Raw genomic sequence first — 18,223 nt, 5'->3', positions numbered from 1 at the left:
GAAATTATCTGGAGTATTTTACCTTCATCAATTACCCGATTCATGACCTCTGGTATTGATTGTTAAGTTATTAAAGGTATGCTTTAATTAAACGCTGTTTTCTAATTAATAAATTGATTAAAGTATATTCTAATGTACGTTGTGAGATTCGTCAAGTAAAATGTACTCTAAAATTTCCAAAAAAAAGAAAACCTATTATTTTTTATTTTATCGAATCAGTATGTTTATTTTTAAATTATTGACGTTTTAAATTATTTAATAAAATAATATTTTTTAAATTAAGGCATTTAACTAGAATTTAGAAAACTAGAAATACTTTATTCTCGTAGGTGTGACGGTTATGCAATTTCGCTTCTATTATATTTCAGCGTATATTGGAATATACTCGAATGAAAAATGAATTGAATGACTGAGTTTTTTCTATTGTTTGATTAGTTGTTAGTTACAATTGTATGATAAATTATTTTTATGAATAAAAAAATGAAAAATTTACATTACGAATTTATTATGCAGTATTTTTTGTAACAATTTCAAAATATTTATATTTTACTAGCAGTTAACCACCCACTTCGCTTGGTAAATACGAAACACGTCTTCCATAAATTCTGTTTAAGAATGCTTATGCAAAATTTGATAGTAGATTGGACCAAGGAATCATCTTGGGCCACACAAACTTTGCCCCCGTTTATCCCCTTAGGAGTAAAATTTCGGAAAAACCTTTCTTATCGAATGTTTACGTCATACAAAAAACAAACCTTCCTGTTTCAGGTCTCTACGATCAGCGGTTTAGGCTGTGCGTTGATACGTCAGTCATTCAGGACAAAGCATTTTATATGTATATAAGATAATCAATTTTATTAAAACGGCTCAAAGGTATTTTAATATTTCGAAGTTATTCTGATAAGAAATATGAAAATTTTTTACACGATTTGTGATGATGAGTTAAAAATTTTAAAAGTATTAATGAAGATATAATGAAATTTTACTGTTACTGGAAACTTTGATCCTTTGCCTTTGACTCATTTGTTTTGTTATATAGGCAATATTTGTAGCATTCTTGTATATAGTTTTGCATATCTAAAATTATGGTTTACAATTTTGATGATAATAATTATTGTATTTAGATGATGCAGTCGAACTGGGCTCCAAAAGAATCTAATTTTTTTGATAATTTTGATAATAAAAAATGGTTAAAAGTTAAAATAAAAACGATTAGTTTATGAAATGAAAAAACGAGTGTTGTGCTTACTTAATAACTTTCTTTGAAGGAATTGAAGAAAGAGATATATTTGTCATTTTGTTTTTATTTTGGGCAATTTTGCAGGCTGGGGCTGGAACATAAAGTGTTTTATGATAGAGATACTGTAACCAGAGAGGTATATTTTCCATTTTTAGACAACCTATCCAGAAATTATTTATCCACCATAGATCATCTATTACACCTACTTGTATGGCCTCTATTTTTTTTTATGTGCGTGACATATTTTTTTAAGTGAAAGTAAATATTAAATAGCTTTTATTTATTTACTGTATTTTAAACAATAAATAAATATATAAATAACGCATGTAAAAATTCGAATAAAATAAACTTTTTTTCAATATATATTTCACTATAAATTATTATGATGAAAAATATGAAAATAAAATATGCATAATAATATAAAAATAATAATAATAACACGCAAATATTGGTTTGAAAATAATATTTCATATTTATTGATTCTCGTAGAACGTACAGTACGATCTCAATAATACGACAGATTTCTTATTCGATTTGAATTAGCTCATTCGGATTTTCGAGTCGGGGGTAATTAAGAATGTGTCCGAATTTCGATTTTAAAATAATTACAAGCGAGACTCAAAAATCTATTCTCTATTACAAAAAAAGGACATCGAAAATCGTCGGTCAAGTATATAAGCTAGCACCAATAAAATTTTGTTGGGATTAATGATTCTTGTTTTTTCATTTATAAAAAAAAGGATCCACCAATGTGTACGATGTGAAGAATTGATTCCTACACAAAATAATAAAAATTATTCAAAAATAACATTTTTTGGGAAGGTGTAGAATTTAATTTAAAAGGTTATCCTAATTTTAAAGAACTGATTTCCGATATTTTTGTACTGTGCATTTTCATCAGATGTCAGCATTTACCATATCATGTACCAAACTGGCTTCTGATTGGTTATCAACACTTTACGTCAGCGTTTTACGACAACTTAGCGCTTGAATGGGGCTGAGCCCTAACTTGAAGGGTTTTTGGATTTAATAATAATGGTTCCTTAATCGTTGTAAGATTAAAAGCTTCAAAAATTTAGGGCTTAGTATTGATAACGTTGGCGTTACCAATCAGAAGTCTACGTATATTACGTTGCGTCATATGCATGTTGGGTGACGTAACAAATGCTGCCTTTTTGATTGGTTGGCGACAACAAATGCCAGCGTTTTACGTCGCTTAATATTTAAATGGAAATGAGTCTACAACAATTTAATTATTGAAACTAATTAATACAATAATACACTTATTTAGGTTTTTGAAAAAATTAGATAATCTCTCAAGATCGTTCCAAATAATATTAAATAGTAATTACCATCAGGTCCGTAACTAGAGCGTGGCAAAGAAGGTATCCGCCACCGGCGCAACAGAAATAGAGGCGCAAAACAAAACGTATGTTTTATACGTAAAACAAAAAGTTAGTAAAGAATCATGTAAACGACGCTCATTAATTTACATAAAGTCATAAATGCGATGTCTGTTTTTCGCTAGCTATCACTTATGTGCTTAAATACTTGCCACCGGCGCTATATACCCTCGTTACGGCCCTGATTACCTTAGCTAGGAATTCAGGATTAACAGGATCGTACTGTATTTATTATTATAAACCATAAATAAATTATATCGGTCTATTCATTTACGTTATGGCAACAATAGAATTTCCTGTTTTTCAATTAAAATCAATAAAATATTATGAATACTTTTTACATTAAATAAAATAAAAAAAAAATAAAATAAAATAAAAGCGGTAATGCGTTCACTACATACATTATATTGTACCTACTATGAAAATAGATTCTACTATCATGTTATCATAATATTCATTAGCATGAATATAATATTTATTTATTTTTTTATTCGATTTTTATAATATTATTTTATGCTGACGCGACGAGCACTGTTTGCATTATTTTACATAAATAAATTATTAATTATTATTGTTATTATATACATATCGTGGGAAAAATATATATCGTTGATGGCGGAGAAAAAAGTTTTTATTTTGTATAAAAATATAAAAAAAATTTGGGTTGAATACGAATGATTGTATGTTTCATAATAGATATTTTTTGTCTTTTTTATTATTATATGTACTAGCTTTATACCCGCCCGCTTTACTGGATTTAAAAGTAAAAACCACCGCTTTATAGCCTCCACCTCGCTTGATCTCACTTATTCCTCTTCCATAATACTCGAAGGAATTGTTTTACATAGCTAAAATATTTGCACAATTTTCAATATTATTGAGTATAAAATAATCATAATTCATTAGGTACAAGAAAAGATGGACATGAATTGTTTGACAATTACTATTATAAAATTTTACAAAAATCTTTTATTTATGGTTTAAAATGATTATCATAGATGGAGGAGTAAAATGTCAGAATAAATTCAAAAATTTTTGCTATTAATTAGCCTTTTTCCACTGGAGATTAAAAAGATTCGCTAACCTTTGACGTTTCCGTACGACAGTCTTCAACGCATAATCAGAGACTATATCACTTTACCGATATATTCTCTGAGATAATCGTTTCAGTCATACGGAAAAGGATTTTTTTAATGTCTTCCTAGTGCTGCCATCTAGCGGATCTTTTAATATTCAGAGGAAAAAGGTCAATTTAAAACAATGAAAACTTAAAAACGCGCAGTAGGAAAGAAAAAAAGCTTAGATAATTTAATAAATAGATTTTTTACTATCACGTCAACAAAATATATAAAAAAATTATTACAATTTATATTATTTACAATTTATAAAAAGAATTTAAAATTTATAATACAAAAATTATGTACAATTTTATAGCATAAACAAAGCCCGTAATCGATAATTTAAGGCTTCATTAAAACAATCGATTTCGATTAAAAATACAACTTATATTTACAATTTAAAAAAAAATTATTAAGTACAATTTTATAGGTATATATGAAATTTCCATCAAAGTATACTAAATTTAGTCTCAAGTTTGTAACGCTTAGAAATATTGATGCTACAAACAAAATTTTGTCATAGGTGTTCATAAAATCACTGAATTAATCCATTTCCGCTTGCCCGTCTGTGATCACGATAATTCAAAAATTGGCATGAATTTATAATCTTAAACATCCATTGATTACATTTTTTGGTTGTGTTTTAACACCACGTACTTTTTGAATTTTTGGTGATAAAGTTTGTAAGCCCATACAAAATAATGTGTATTGTTCATTTTCATTTAGATTAATATGAAATGGTGCTGGCGATTGGTTGTGAATTGGTGATGAGCATCTTGGAAATATTGTTGTATCTAAACTTGGATTCGTTGCAGTACATTCGTCCTTAACTTGCAATTGTAAAAATGCAAATTCTAACTGAAATAAATAATAAAAGTCATTAATATCACTGAAAGCTATTAAAGTGTTTCGTTACCAAATAACTGAAACTTTGTGAGTATTTAATACGCCTTCTGTTAAATTCGCATAAACCGTTCAACGAATCGATATGAATTTTTCACAAAAGACGTATAAAAAGATGATTAATTGATTAACAAAATTTTTTTTGGGTCATTTTCATTTTTTCGCTATCGAAATACTTTAAATAAAAATAATTAGTTTACTCATGGGCCATCTTTAACCTTTTGGGGGCTTTGGAAACATAAGTATCATGGGACTGTGTAGATATGCAAAATCATATGAAACGAAGGATGCAAAAGAAGGATCCTTGGGCACTAGCTCGGAGTATCCGAGAGAAAAGAAGGATCTGAGTTTGCTTCTTCTGTGTATTATTTTTACATAAATTCTTCCGCAAAATTTTTGGGGAAACTGGCACAGTTGAGATTACCATAAATAAACTAAAATTGGCAATTTCGCACACAGATGAATGGAAAATAATTTTTTATATGTAATGAAACAGGACACATACAATTTCAATATGGGTGCTAAGAAAAAATCGAAAAAACAAAAAATTAAAAACTGTTGCAGCAACTGAACTGTACTTGTTTTCTTAGTTTTTTTGTAAAAGGTCTCAATTTTTCACTATAGATCGGTCGTGCAGGCACAATCATATAATCGTGCAGGCATAATCATATATTTTTTGCTAATAGAAAATTTACAAAACGTCGAGAAATTTTCTATGTATTTGTGTATAATCACTATTTCATTATATCTAATAAAAATTACTTTTACATTAAAGCACTGTACATTGCATAAAACGTATTTGAAAATGAAAATTAGAAAGTATTTAAAATTCGTGTACATACCTTATCAAATCTATAAAATTTATTTTTATAAAAATAAGACATTTTAATAAATCACAGAAAAAATATCACTTGCTTTAAAAATAACAAACTTTGACGTTTGAAAGTTTATTTTTGAATAAATATGAAATAATTATAAGATTTATTATTGTTAAAAAGAAAAAAATTTAAGGACCAATCAAAATACAGGATCCTTAATTTTTTTGAAAAAAGTAACTGATCAAAATGGATCAGGTAAAAAAAGTTGATTTCAACTTACTTCAATATAATCCCTTATAATATATAGTAAAAATGGGCGTTGTATTGCCAAAAAGGATAACTAAATTAAATTTATATAACTCTTTGCGCTTATTTTTATTATTCAGGTTATTCGATTATTACTAAATTGAATATATGTATAATACCAATGTATTTTAATATTTTATTATCGGACTAATTTTTTTTAAGGTAGTACGAGCGCCAAGTCAAGTTTAGACTTGTGGTTGAAATTATGTGTACCTTATTTTCAACTTTGATGATGAATTTAGTTATAACTTCATGAATGTAGACGAAAAATATGAATAAAATTTTTCGATATTACTCTAGATAACGAAAAATTTTATTCTTACTTTTCGTGAAGTTATAACAAAAATTGAATCAAAAATAAAAAAATAAATTTTTTAAAATTTGTGTTCCCTCAACCTTGCTCATACATCCATAATAAGTCGGGCAGAATCCGACTTTTTTTAATTTCCACCGACTAGTTTTGGAGAAATCTATGAAAACATATCATCCATCTACCGTTTTCCCATAAGACCAATGTTAAATATGCCTACTTTTGAAGTCATTTATTCATTTAATGAATCGGACAACCCCCTCTAAATTATTCAGGATTGATTTATACTTAGTCTAACTTCATTTAAAAAAAATCAAGCCTTGTAACCAAAATTGCCTTGGTGCTCGTACTTTATATACCTATGCAATTTTGGCTCATTTTACGATTAGAAAACAAGTTATTGTATTGATATTGACTGAATTTGCTTCGAGATCTCATATCTCGTATACGATTTTAGTCAATATCTCTAAAATTGACCGCCCAATCGCCAAAGGTATCCAATTTTCTTGCTTTTTTCAAAAACCCCTTAAGAAAATTGCAAAAAAGGCGTAGAAACTTGTTTGTCTCCGATTTGGATTAAAATCTGTAATTTTGACCTAAAAAATACAAAAATTAGGTCACATCACAAGTAAATATTTCTTGAGCCAACGGTCTTAATACTTAATTGAAGAAAATAAGTTTTAAACTGATTAAAATATTTCTTGAATCAAGAAAACATTTACATGCTACCATGTTAAGACCATATTTTCTTGCAAATAGTACTTTTTTGATAGGGGCTTAATTTGTTGTTATGTCCACATTATTAATTAGCTTTAGGTCAGTAGACTTAAAGTTAATTGTAATGACGTAGTGATGTACATTAAAAATAAGAAGAAAAAAAAACCAGATAATGTTTTGAAGGTTACAGTCAGCGCGTCAAGTGTTAATAAGATAGATATAATACCTACTTAATTTTTTCTATAATAGTCACGGTAATTATTTTACCATTAAGAGATCTATTTTCATTAAAAACTTGGAAACCTATTAATTAAACTTTTTTTTGTTTGCATAAATGGGATTTTTAACATAAAAATATTCATTAAATACTTTTCATATTGAATATCTACTTCCATCATTGTTGCTGGAAAGAAAATTTATTCGTTAAAGTTATGACTTATTTGATTAAGAAGCTTTGATTTTCACAGTTCTCTTGTAAGATGATTGAAAGTTAATTTTTATTACATCTTTTATGCAATAGGGGATCGGATTAAATTTTTTTTATCTTTTCAGACAAAGAATTCTCACTTCACGAATAGAAAAGTGAAGTTGATTTTTAAAAACCATTACTAGTATGCAAGATTTGAACGTTTAAAATTCCTAATTAAACAAAAAGGAAAGTATCCGCTAGCGACTTCATACGTGGGTATCGCCATACAGATTACATATAAAACTTTGTGCTAAAAGGAGATGGGCAACCTTTGAATACAATCTTTGATTGCTTATAACTTCTTCGTTTTTAATCATTTTTAATTTTACTTTCAAATTTTGTCATGGTATCAAGTCTATTTTGCATTTTTATGGGTAATATGGCCAATTCGACATCGAGGTAATCCTGTCACTCTGAATGATTCCTGACCAGATAATAAAGAATTAATGTCTTCGACAGATTCATCTCTCGTGAGGTTTCTCTTCCGTATCCTCTTTGCGATCTTTCCATATTCGTTGACTATTGAAAGTACTAAGGCTTGCAATTAAATGAACATCATTAAAATTTCCAGTTTCTGCAGAAATTATATGAAATACTGCCATACTTTCACACAATTAATTTTATGTTTGTTTAAAAACTTCTACGCGCGGTTGCCCCTTCGTAACCGCAATCATGTAGCCACGAGCCAACTTTGCCTTATGGATAATCCACTTCTGTGCATGTGTGTTTTACAAATGACGTAAGATTTTATTATGACCCTTTTCCTATGTCCTGTAAGTAGGATTGCTTAGTGTGAAATTTCGCGAGACGTCGGACAATTATCCCTAATGATTGTCATATAAATGATTTTGTGAAATAGTGTAGTCTATCAGTAAAAAGCTATATATTTTCATCTTTCTAATTTAAAATTTTTTACACAGAAACATAGAAGTTAGCCGAAAGGTATTTCCGTGATTAAAAAAAAATTTTTTTTAAATATTCATTATCAAAAATCTACAATCTATACATGATAAATTTTTTTATTAAAATAAAATACAAATTTTTTTTTTTGATATTTAATTATTATCCGTTCGCTCTTTACCAGCAGCAAGCAAATATTGGAAATTCCATAAATGATGTTGTTGATGAAGTAAGCATTATAATAAAATGAAAAAGCCCCCACACACAAAAGCATCAAAACATTATACTATGAAAAATTAATTATTACCTATTTTCATTTTAAAACATAAATCCTTATCATCTGTCTAAAATTTGAATAATTAACGTCACGATATGCCTGTTGTATGTATTATTGTTTAATAATTATTAAATGAAATATAATATTCTTGCTAACAGAGAAACCGGATCACTGAAATCGGTAATAGGCATTTATGATACTAGTGGGATAACAGTATTATTAACGTACGCCTGTGAAATTTACGTTAATAATGTGTTAACACACGTGTATCGAACAAAACTTTATCTACGCCTCTAAAATGTGAAAATTAATCGATAATTATTATTTACAAGTGAAATTTACAAAATTTAAAAAACCCCCGACAATTGCGATCTATTCCTTGTAAACCGATTTTTGTAAACTTTGCTATAAAATGTTCTCAATCGAGTCGGTTCGACCGTTTTGGGGATACGATGCCACTGAAAAACACACAGACCTACAGATAAACATTTTAAACTTATAACACTCCTTCTTAAATCAATATCAAAGTGATGGTTAAGGACATCAGATGAGATGAAAAAGATACTTAGAGAGCTATCAGTTTTTGGGACAAATTTTTGGAAATATTTTAATTGAAATTGAAATATTTGAGTTAACTTTATTCTTTTGAATTATTGTTTTAAATTACCTAATTATTTTACCATTTCACTTTTCGAAATGAATTGAACCAGGTTTATTTGACCATTCATTTCCATAGTATTTATTTATATGTCATGCCTTTTCCAAACTGAATCGATTTTGAAGATCATCGCCCATTTTTTAGTTTTTTTGGGTACGGAAACCTAAGCTCGCATTTGAAATATAGCTAAGAACACTCTCCGTAATATGGTGAAAAAATCGAGAAAACAACAAAAATTTTCCTTTCGGATGAATATTTAATTTACTGAAATTTTGAATAAAATAAAATACATATTTTTATCCCGATTTTGAATAATGTAGTAACTCGATTTCTTTATCTGCTAGTGTACAACTGATATGTTATTTTTCAATATTATAAATTTCAAAATAACTATATCCGGATAACACAAAAAAAACTATATTTTTATATCGAAATTTTCGTGTTTATTTTTATTTTTTTCAAATGTGAAAAAACAAGTGTCAAACACGAATATTTCTATATAAAAATGCTTCCTTCCTTTCGAAATATATTCAAAGATAAGCAAATGTCATAATATTTTTGATTACACAATAAATTATGCACTTGCGTTTTCATGGCTCGATAAGGTCTGTTATCACGAAGTATAAATGTAATTTACAATATTTCAAGCTCTCCAAAGTACACGCATTATAAAGGATATTATTCATTCATTATAAGGGATATTATCTTCGGATTAGATGATGAAACTGTAGTTTTTTGGAATCCGTGTCGAAATATTTCATTTGCATCGACTGTTTTTCGGTTTTTATTTATATTGTATGAAAAAATGATATTTTGAGTAGACTTATTATATGGGTGCCTTATTTTGGATACCCCTAATTCCTTGCGCCCTTTGCGCCCTTTGCACACCTTATCACCTTTAGTAATCAGACGATAATACCTTATCATATATACCTAAACTTTGTCTCGAAGAAATCTGACTGAATATATTTTTTTCAGTAGCTATTATGGTGGAAGCGCAAGGAACTTTATCTTATTATGCAGAAGAGATATGTTCAATCCGCTTATCTGCGCTTCCACTCACATAGAAATTTCAATACTCAGATAAATTAGGAAGAAGCTTATGGATGTCTGTCGTGAGGCTTTTTCCACGTTGTTTGTTTTATACCTTAGGTCTGAGGTCATAATACCGTACAGTCTCGATAATCTGAATATTTGAATCGGAAACGTTCAATAGTCGCAATACTCTTCGACTGCTGGCACTTTCCACACCACTCTCTTCAAATAATGAAAAAATGATGTTGTTTGTTTGTATATACATCAAATATGGTTCATTGTTATGATTCTATAACACAAAAGCATCACAAGGGCATGTATTTAATGCTTAAAGACTCTTCGCTTAAATACATACATATTCCAATTCTGTCCTGATACTGTTTTTGTAATACTTTATTTTATGAGTAACTAGCAATCCGGCCCAGCTTCACGCAGACTACTTACACATACGAAATTTTAATTACGGCATAATGGTGAAAACCCCAGAAATTTTAACAGTTCCATTTAATCCAAGTAATTGGAACACTTCTAGTTTTTATTGAGTCCTGATTAAGAAGACTCTACTGTAGTTTTGTTAGCAAAATATTGATCCAAATTTGGAAAATATATGTTACTATCAAGAAATATAACAGCTTTCTAAATTAATTGTTTAAATAATCTGTACATGTTTTGTTATAATAAGATAATTATGTTTTAAATTCTGTTCTTACCCAAGTGATCGGTTTAGGACAAGAAATATCGAGAATTCGATTCATTTTGTATTAATGTGTTTAGAGAAAAGTGGGTTCAAAATGGATTTTAGCAAAAAGCATATGCAGGTCACATGAAGATTTACTTTTGCCCATTTTTTTGCTTGTAATATTCATTAATTTATCTAATTCATTACAAAAGGTTTTTTTTTTTATTTATTTATTTTATGATATATTATTTCATTTTTGATTTATAAAATACAGATAATGATCAGAGAATTCTAATTAACTCTTGAATATTATTTCTGTAATATACAATTTTTTTCTCGAATAGTTATTGTTAATCATTGTGTGTTTTTTTCGAATATTTTTTTGTTTCTAGTATTTTCTGACAGACTTCAAATTAAAAATCGATTATATTATTAGATTTGTTTCTATTTTATTATCAGATATTATTTATTATTATTATAATTATTAAATATAAATATTACAATAGGTACACAAATTAATTATGATTTTATTGATATAGGTATACAAGTTATTAAATTAAAACATTCATCCGTGTTTGTAAAATTGTTAAATAAATTTTTATTATGTAGAAAGTTTCATAAATGCTGAAGGGGGAATGGGATTTAATTTCAAGTAGAGGATACATGAGCGTTTAAGAACTTTCGTTTAGATAGCTTTGTAACGTCAAAAACTAAGGAAGAGTTGACTTGGGCTATGAAGCTAAATTACACAAATTATTTGCTGACAAGAATTTAAAAGACAGTTTTCATAACGTTGAAATCTTTTTAAGAATACAAACTTCGCTCTTAAAAGACCTGGTTCTATGATGTGGTCATATAGATGAATTTTCAAAGAGAAAACAAGTTCCTATTTAATTAATAATAAAATATTTATAAATAAAGTTGAAATTGAAATTATATATTAAATTTTAATTTATCTGTTTGTAAAAAGAAATAATTAATTAAGAAAGCATTTATTTTACTTAAACTAGTCATTATTTAAAAAAAAAACTTTTTAATTAAAAAAATTCCCCCTTTTTAAATTTATAAGGATTTCAATCCTCTTAAGTGGGTTTTCACCAAAAATCCGCTGACGGGACAACAATAGTTATAATTGCAGCACTGTTAAAAAAGTGTTTTATTGAAAAAATCGGGAAAATTTTTCATTTGATTTCCTTTACTTATCGCAAACCGAAGACCGAATCAATCTCAATTTGCATCTTTTATAGATCGATTTAGGTAAATCGACACCATTATACCGATCGTTCTATTCTGCGCCCAACTAATAACATCTATGAATTCTATTTTCATCATAAATTAATAATTTAATAATTATTATTATAAGTTATTAATTGGCTTTATAATAATTAGGGTCACGCTATTATTAAATAATAATAATATGTATAAATAACAAATATAATATCTACAGGGTGTTTCCTCCCTAAATTCCCGGACTAAACAGTAACCATGAATTCCTTAGTAAAATTGAATATGAAAAGTACTAAAAGTTGACTGATGCAACGATCGTGGCCTCATTTCAAATTTTTATCGTTTCGTATGTTAATAATTTCTCTGCTGCTTCATAACAATTCACGCCAGATCAGTCTGACTATTTTTCTCGAGGCATTCATAGACTATCCTCGATTGCAATTTACTTTAATTTTATAAAACTAAAAACGATAACTAACGTAGTCTATATCGTTAATAATACATTTGGTCGAAAAACACAAAAGGGACTTTTCGTCCTAAAATTTTAATCTCTGTTTATTCCGATGATTTAGGGGGGACAACCTGTATAGATTAAATATTATATTTACAGTCTCACAAAAAGTTCAGTGTTTCACAATCATATCATTATATGTCAAGACATCAAGACTTGAAAGATGGTTTAGTTGGTAAAACCGTGATCCGAATTACTAAAAGAAAGATGACTTGGATTCCCTCTCTGGCGTATATTTTGGTCTGCAAATGGGGGTATCAAGAGTATGTAGGGCTTAGTTTTTTAAATGGTAATAGTGTATCGTCACCTTAATTTTTTTATAAATCACCTGTATGCAATCATATTAGACTCGTTGAAAATAAAATGGTGGCCATTTATTTCGTTCGATGATCACAATTATTGATGTTGTTAAAATTATTCATTCCAATTGTTTTAGTACATCAATCAATACCAGTAGTATTTAAACAAATGCTATTGATGACGAATTCGAGTTGATGGGTGTTGATAAAACTATTGTTTACTGTACGCCTGACTAGGAAACTTGACGTTTTTCAGATTTTGTGCCTTAGGCTGCTGAAAGGGGTTAAAATTGAAGTTAGTGGGAGAGTGACAAAATTTTCTTACAAAACAATATGCAAGGGCTTTAAAGAAAGCAGTTTCAGCATTCGAATAATATGAGACAAATTTTAATGCAACGATTATTTCAGAAGATACAAAATTTTTAAATCCAGAAGTGTAAATTTTGCTTGGAAAACGATTATCTTGGTTCAAAAAGCTCGTGCGGTAACTTTTTAAAGTTCCTTTTCAAGAAAAATAAACAAACTTTTGAGTGGGCTTATCAGATTTGTTGTAAAATAATTTTTGTATGCTTCTAAACTTCATGTAAAATTTAAGGATAAAATTCTCAACCTTTCAACTCTCAGTATAACTGCAATAACTGCATCTTCGCAAAGATGCAGTTATTTCAATTTTCGTGTTTTTAAAATTTTCGTTTAATACTTTTGATAAAATTCTACAAATTTTTAAAAATGATTTAGAAATTTTATTGAAAATAAAAAAAATTTAAGGGTTCATAAGACAGACATTAGATTTTGATATTTTGGGAGTTTCGACAACTCGGGGATCATACACCTGAGCGGTGCGAACTGTGGCATGATAAAAACGGATCTATTCTAGACCTGTAAATGTTTAAAAACCACCGATATTACAAATAATTGATTTATAAAATTAAATGATATCATGGCAGAGAGGACGTGTTAAAGTTAAAATACATTTTACTATAATATTGACAATGAATTTGATATGGTTTTAAAATATAATTAGTATCAAATCAATTATAATTAAAATTAATTTTGATGATTTTATAAAATCATTATTATTTACTAGTAAATCAAATTATAGCGAAAATGACAATAGTAACAAAAAAAAAATTTATAATGCGTATAACAGGAAATCAATTTTAATATAGATTAACTATTAGCTATAGTTGACAGAGTTTGTAAACTAGCAAAAACAAATAAGGCAATCAGAAATTAAAAAGAAACCCCCGATCCAAAATCAGGTCTGATCGATTCGTTTGTGGCATCTTAGCTCCCAAACCGATGAACCGATTTTAAATTTTGTTTTGTTTGAAATGTTATTTGATCTATGTCAACTCTATTCTAGTTGTTGAAGTTTTATATCTCTCCATCAACAACTTAGAAAAGAAATGATGATTTTCAAACGACTGAGTAGATTTCGTTGAAACTAAGAACACTATCGATCAAATTGCAATTCAAACAAAACAAAAAATCCAAATCGGCTCATCCGTTTAAGAGCTACAATGCCATAGACAGGTTCAAAGATACACAAATACGTTAAAGTTATAACAGCCTTTTTTGTTAGTCGCACAAAAAATGCATAAAAAAGTAAAAAATAATTTTAAAATTAATACTTCTATCAATAATTTCCTAATGAGAGCAATTAATAATTCCTCATTGAAATCGACACAGAAAATGACTGCGGAAGTATTTATTTAAACATTATTTTTTTTTACTTTTTGTGCATTTTTTCAATTAAGGTAGTACGAGCGCCAAGGCATGTTTAGATTTGTGGTTGAAATTATTTTTATCTTATTTTCAACTTTGATGATGAATTATGTCATAACTTCATGAATGTAGACGAAAAATAAGAATAATCCAACTCCATATAAAAAAATCAAGCCTTTTATCCAAAATTGCCCTGGCACTCTTACATCCTTAAGCACTATTTTTTCAGAGGACAGTTTGTGTTATATTTAAGAGGCTTGAAGAGCTTAAGGTTCAAGAGCAAAATTTGTTTTTTTTTCTTACTACACCACGAGCCAGAGAGTCAGACCATTGTCCTTAAACCAACTGTACAATTTTTTTTCTCGAATTCATTAAAATTTCAGCCATATATGTTCTTGTAGCGATTGGAAGTAATTTGAAAGTTGCCGAACTTTTTCTCACCTTATCTTACTGTCCAGACATAGCTGGTTAAATTTAGATCGCACGCGATATCACACGCGATATTTTGCAATATTGTATGCATTTTTTTTTATTTCGCATTGATTATTATAATCAAAGATGTTGCTGATGATGAAATTATTCATAAATAATAATTTTCATAAACAATTCTAAATAAAATATCGACCAAATAATGAAAACAAAACCTAATAATAAAAACTGGGAAAAGACATTCATATGAAATTACAAAATATATGTTCTCGTACCGATTGGAAGTGATTTGAAGGTTGCCGAACTTTTTCTCACCTTTTCTTACTGTCCAGACATAGTTGGTTAAATTTCGATCGCACGCGATATCACACGCGATATTTTGCAATATTGTATGCATTTTTTTTTCATTTCGCATTGATTATTATAATCAAAGATGTTGCTGATGATGATGAAATTATTCATAAATAATAATTTTCATAAACAATTCTTAATAAGATATCGGCCAAATAATGAAAAAAAACCTAGTAATAAAAAACTGGGAAAAGACATTCAAATGAAATTACAAAATTACATAGAAAATTGATGTATATCTTATTTCATGCTTAGCAAAAAGTAACCGGTATAGTGTTTGACATTGAATTCAAAGTAAAAAAATCTTTAAACAGCTTAGGAGTTCTTCATCTATACTTTGTTTCTTAAAAACTATAAAAGCAGCTTCCATTGTTTTATTAAGTCACAGTTCAGCTGGAATAATCGTGTTAATTAGTTTTGGTGAAGAAATTAGTTAATATAATAAAGAGTTAATAAAATTAATAGTATGATATCAATAAAATTATTGATATCGCTAGTTTTAGTTAGTGAAATTTGTCATATTCATGGCTATACACAAGTAACAAATGATCCCGGAGGTAAATTGAATTTTTTTAAAAAGATTTATTACGTTTCTGGTAGTAAGTTATTGTATACATCCTGAAAATCGAAATAAAAAATTTCGAAATGTGTTTTTACCTATTTAACTCGAAAAGAATTTGTAATCTTTATAGAAGAATCAATAAGTCGTCAAACGATTAAAATCGCAATCAATAAAAAATCCCTACTCTTCCAGCTTAAACAAGAATTTGGGAGTTCTTTGAGTTCAATTTGTATCGTATATTTGAGGAACTAAAAAAAAAAAAAAAATTCGAAACATAATTACTCCGCTTGGAATTTATAATTTGGAATTGAAAATCTAGTTAACATTAAACGTTCTGTCAAAGTTGTAAAACTTTTCTATAATTTTCTATCTGAATTTCGTTACTGTTAGTATATACAAAATTTATGGTGTGTTTTTAAAAATTTATAACTATTAATCTTTTGGAAAATTGATAAGAGCACGTTTTCGATCAAGTTATAAGTGTGCTATCCAAAATCGACATATATTATTATCGATATCCTTTAAAGCGAAATTCTTTTTTGATAATTTCTTGCAAACATGAATGTAATTTCTGACATTTTAATGTACATTTTGTTTTGTATTTTCAGACTTACGACGAATTGTTCGCTCTCCATATGGCGGTGGGGGTGGTGATAAAGGAGGAGGATTATTTGGAGGTGGGGGTGGTGGAGGAGGAGGTGGTATAGGAGGAGGATTTGGAGGTGGTTTTGGAGGGGGATTTGGTGGTGGATTAGGAGGAGGGGGTGTAGGTGGTGGAAGTTATGGTGGAGCATTAAAAGGAGATGGAGGCTCCGGATGTACAAGTGGTTGTGGTAATACTGGCGGGCATGGTGGTCTAGGTGGATTGGGTGGGGGTGGAGGACTTGGTGGGGGAGGTGGATTTGGAGGAGGTGGTGGTTTGGGAGGTGGCGGTGGGAAAGGAGGAAATTATGGCGGAACTGGTGGAAATGGCGGTGGATTGGGAGGTGGCTTGGGAGGAGGTGGAGGTGGTGGCCTAGGAGGAGGATATGGTGGAGGAAAAGGAAATGGTGGTATTTATAATGGTGGTGGACATGGTGGCCAAGGAGGAGGTCTTGGAGGAGGTTTAGGTGGTGGCCTCGGTGGCGGTGGAGGCTTAGGAGGTGGTAATTATGGAGGTGGAAAAAGTCATGGAGGCAGTGGTGCATTTGGAGGAAGTGGTGGATATGGAGGAGGTCTTGGTGGAGGAAAAGGAATTGGCGGTGGTAAAGGACTTGGAGGTGGTAATTACGGAGGTGGTCATTCAGGAGGTGGTAACCTTGGCGGTGGAAATTACGGCGGAAGTTTAGGAGGCGGTGGAGGATTTGGAGGTGGTCTTGGTGGAGGAAAAGGAAATGGCGGTGGTAACTACGGAGGTGGTCATTCTGGAGGAGGTGGCCTTGGCGGTGGTAACTACGGAGGAAGCCTTGGAGGTGGTGGAGGCTTCGGAGGAGGTGGAGGCTTAGGAGGAGGTGGAGGCTTAGGAGGCGGTGGAGGACTAGGAGGAGGTGGAAGCCTAGGTGGCGGTCATTCAGGCAGTGGTGGTAATTACGGAGGAGGCAATTCAGGCGGTGGTGGCCTAGGAGGAGGTGGAGGTGGAGGCTTAGGAGGAGGATTAGTTGGAGGAGGTAAAGGTGGATTGGGAGGTGGTGGATGTACGACATGTTCTGGAGGCGGCGGTGGAAGTGGTAGTTTTTCAAGTAGTCACTCTTCAAGTTCTAGTGGATCATTTGGTTCGGGATCGGGATCCCATAGTCAGTCAAATGCCTCAAGTGGGAGCGGTTCAATTGGTTATGGCAAAAAGTGAATATTAGTAGGGCCAGTACCTATAGATAATTTTATTGAATTATGTCTATTTTTATAATCATTTATTTGTAAAAACGAAATTTATCAAAATATGATCGAAATATATTTTTGAGAAAAAAGAAAATTGTTCTAAAATGATGTACATTTATTTTTCATTTCCAGTTTCCTTAGTATAAATAGATTCCGAGATTATCCAATATTTTTTCAATGAAAGAAGGCGTTTTAATATCTTAAATCTATCAGCTATATTGATGGATATTTCATATATATATATATATTTTTTTTTCAAAATATCTTTAAGTTTTTATCAAGCTTTTCATATTTCATTTTTATTTAAAGATTAAAAGTACGTTCGGCTTTTATTAATGCACTCAAATAATAGAATAATATATTGAGTGTCCCAAAAAAAATATTCATAATACAATGTTAAAAATTAAAATGAAATCATATTGATATTTC

The 18,223-nt window shown here is 29.6% G+C and overlaps 1 protein-coding gene across 1 annotated transcript; it reads left to right on the top strand.

Moving 5' to 3' along the window:
• The first annotated feature begins 15,753 nt into the window (after positions 1-15,753).
• Positions 15,754-17,858, top strand: LOC123300018 (glycine-rich cell wall structural protein-like). Its single transcript, XM_044882471.1, has 2 exons — positions 15,754-15,935; positions 16,549-17,858. Exons 1-2 carry the CDS (start codon positions 15,845-15,847, stop codon positions 17,763-17,765), a joined length of 1,308 nt encoding a protein of 435 aa, XP_044738406.1. The 5' UTR covers positions 15,754-15,844; the 3' UTR covers positions 17,766-17,858.
• The last annotated feature ends 365 nt before the right edge of the window (positions 17,859-18,223 follow it).

This window comes from Chrysoperla carnea, chromosome 5 (assembly GCF_905475395.1).
Source record: "Chrysoperla carnea chromosome 5, inChrCarn1.1, whole genome shotgun sequence".
NCBI classification, from domain to species: domain Eukaryota; kingdom Metazoa; phylum Arthropoda; class Insecta; order Neuroptera; family Chrysopidae; genus Chrysoperla; species Chrysoperla carnea.
This window is presented reverse-complemented; position numbering and strand designations above follow the sequence as displayed.

What these genes read in the sequence shown, in the direction of transcription:
- LOC123300018 (XM_044882471.1), top strand. Translation starts at nt 15,845, where the DNA reads ATGATATCAATAAAATTATTGATATCGCTAGTTTTAGTTAGTGAAATT. An exon ending in AGTAACAAATGATCCCGGAG is followed by an intron (nt 15,936 to 16,548) that starts GTAAATTGAATT and finishes TTGTATTTTCAG; the next exon opens with ACTTACGACGAATTGTTCGC.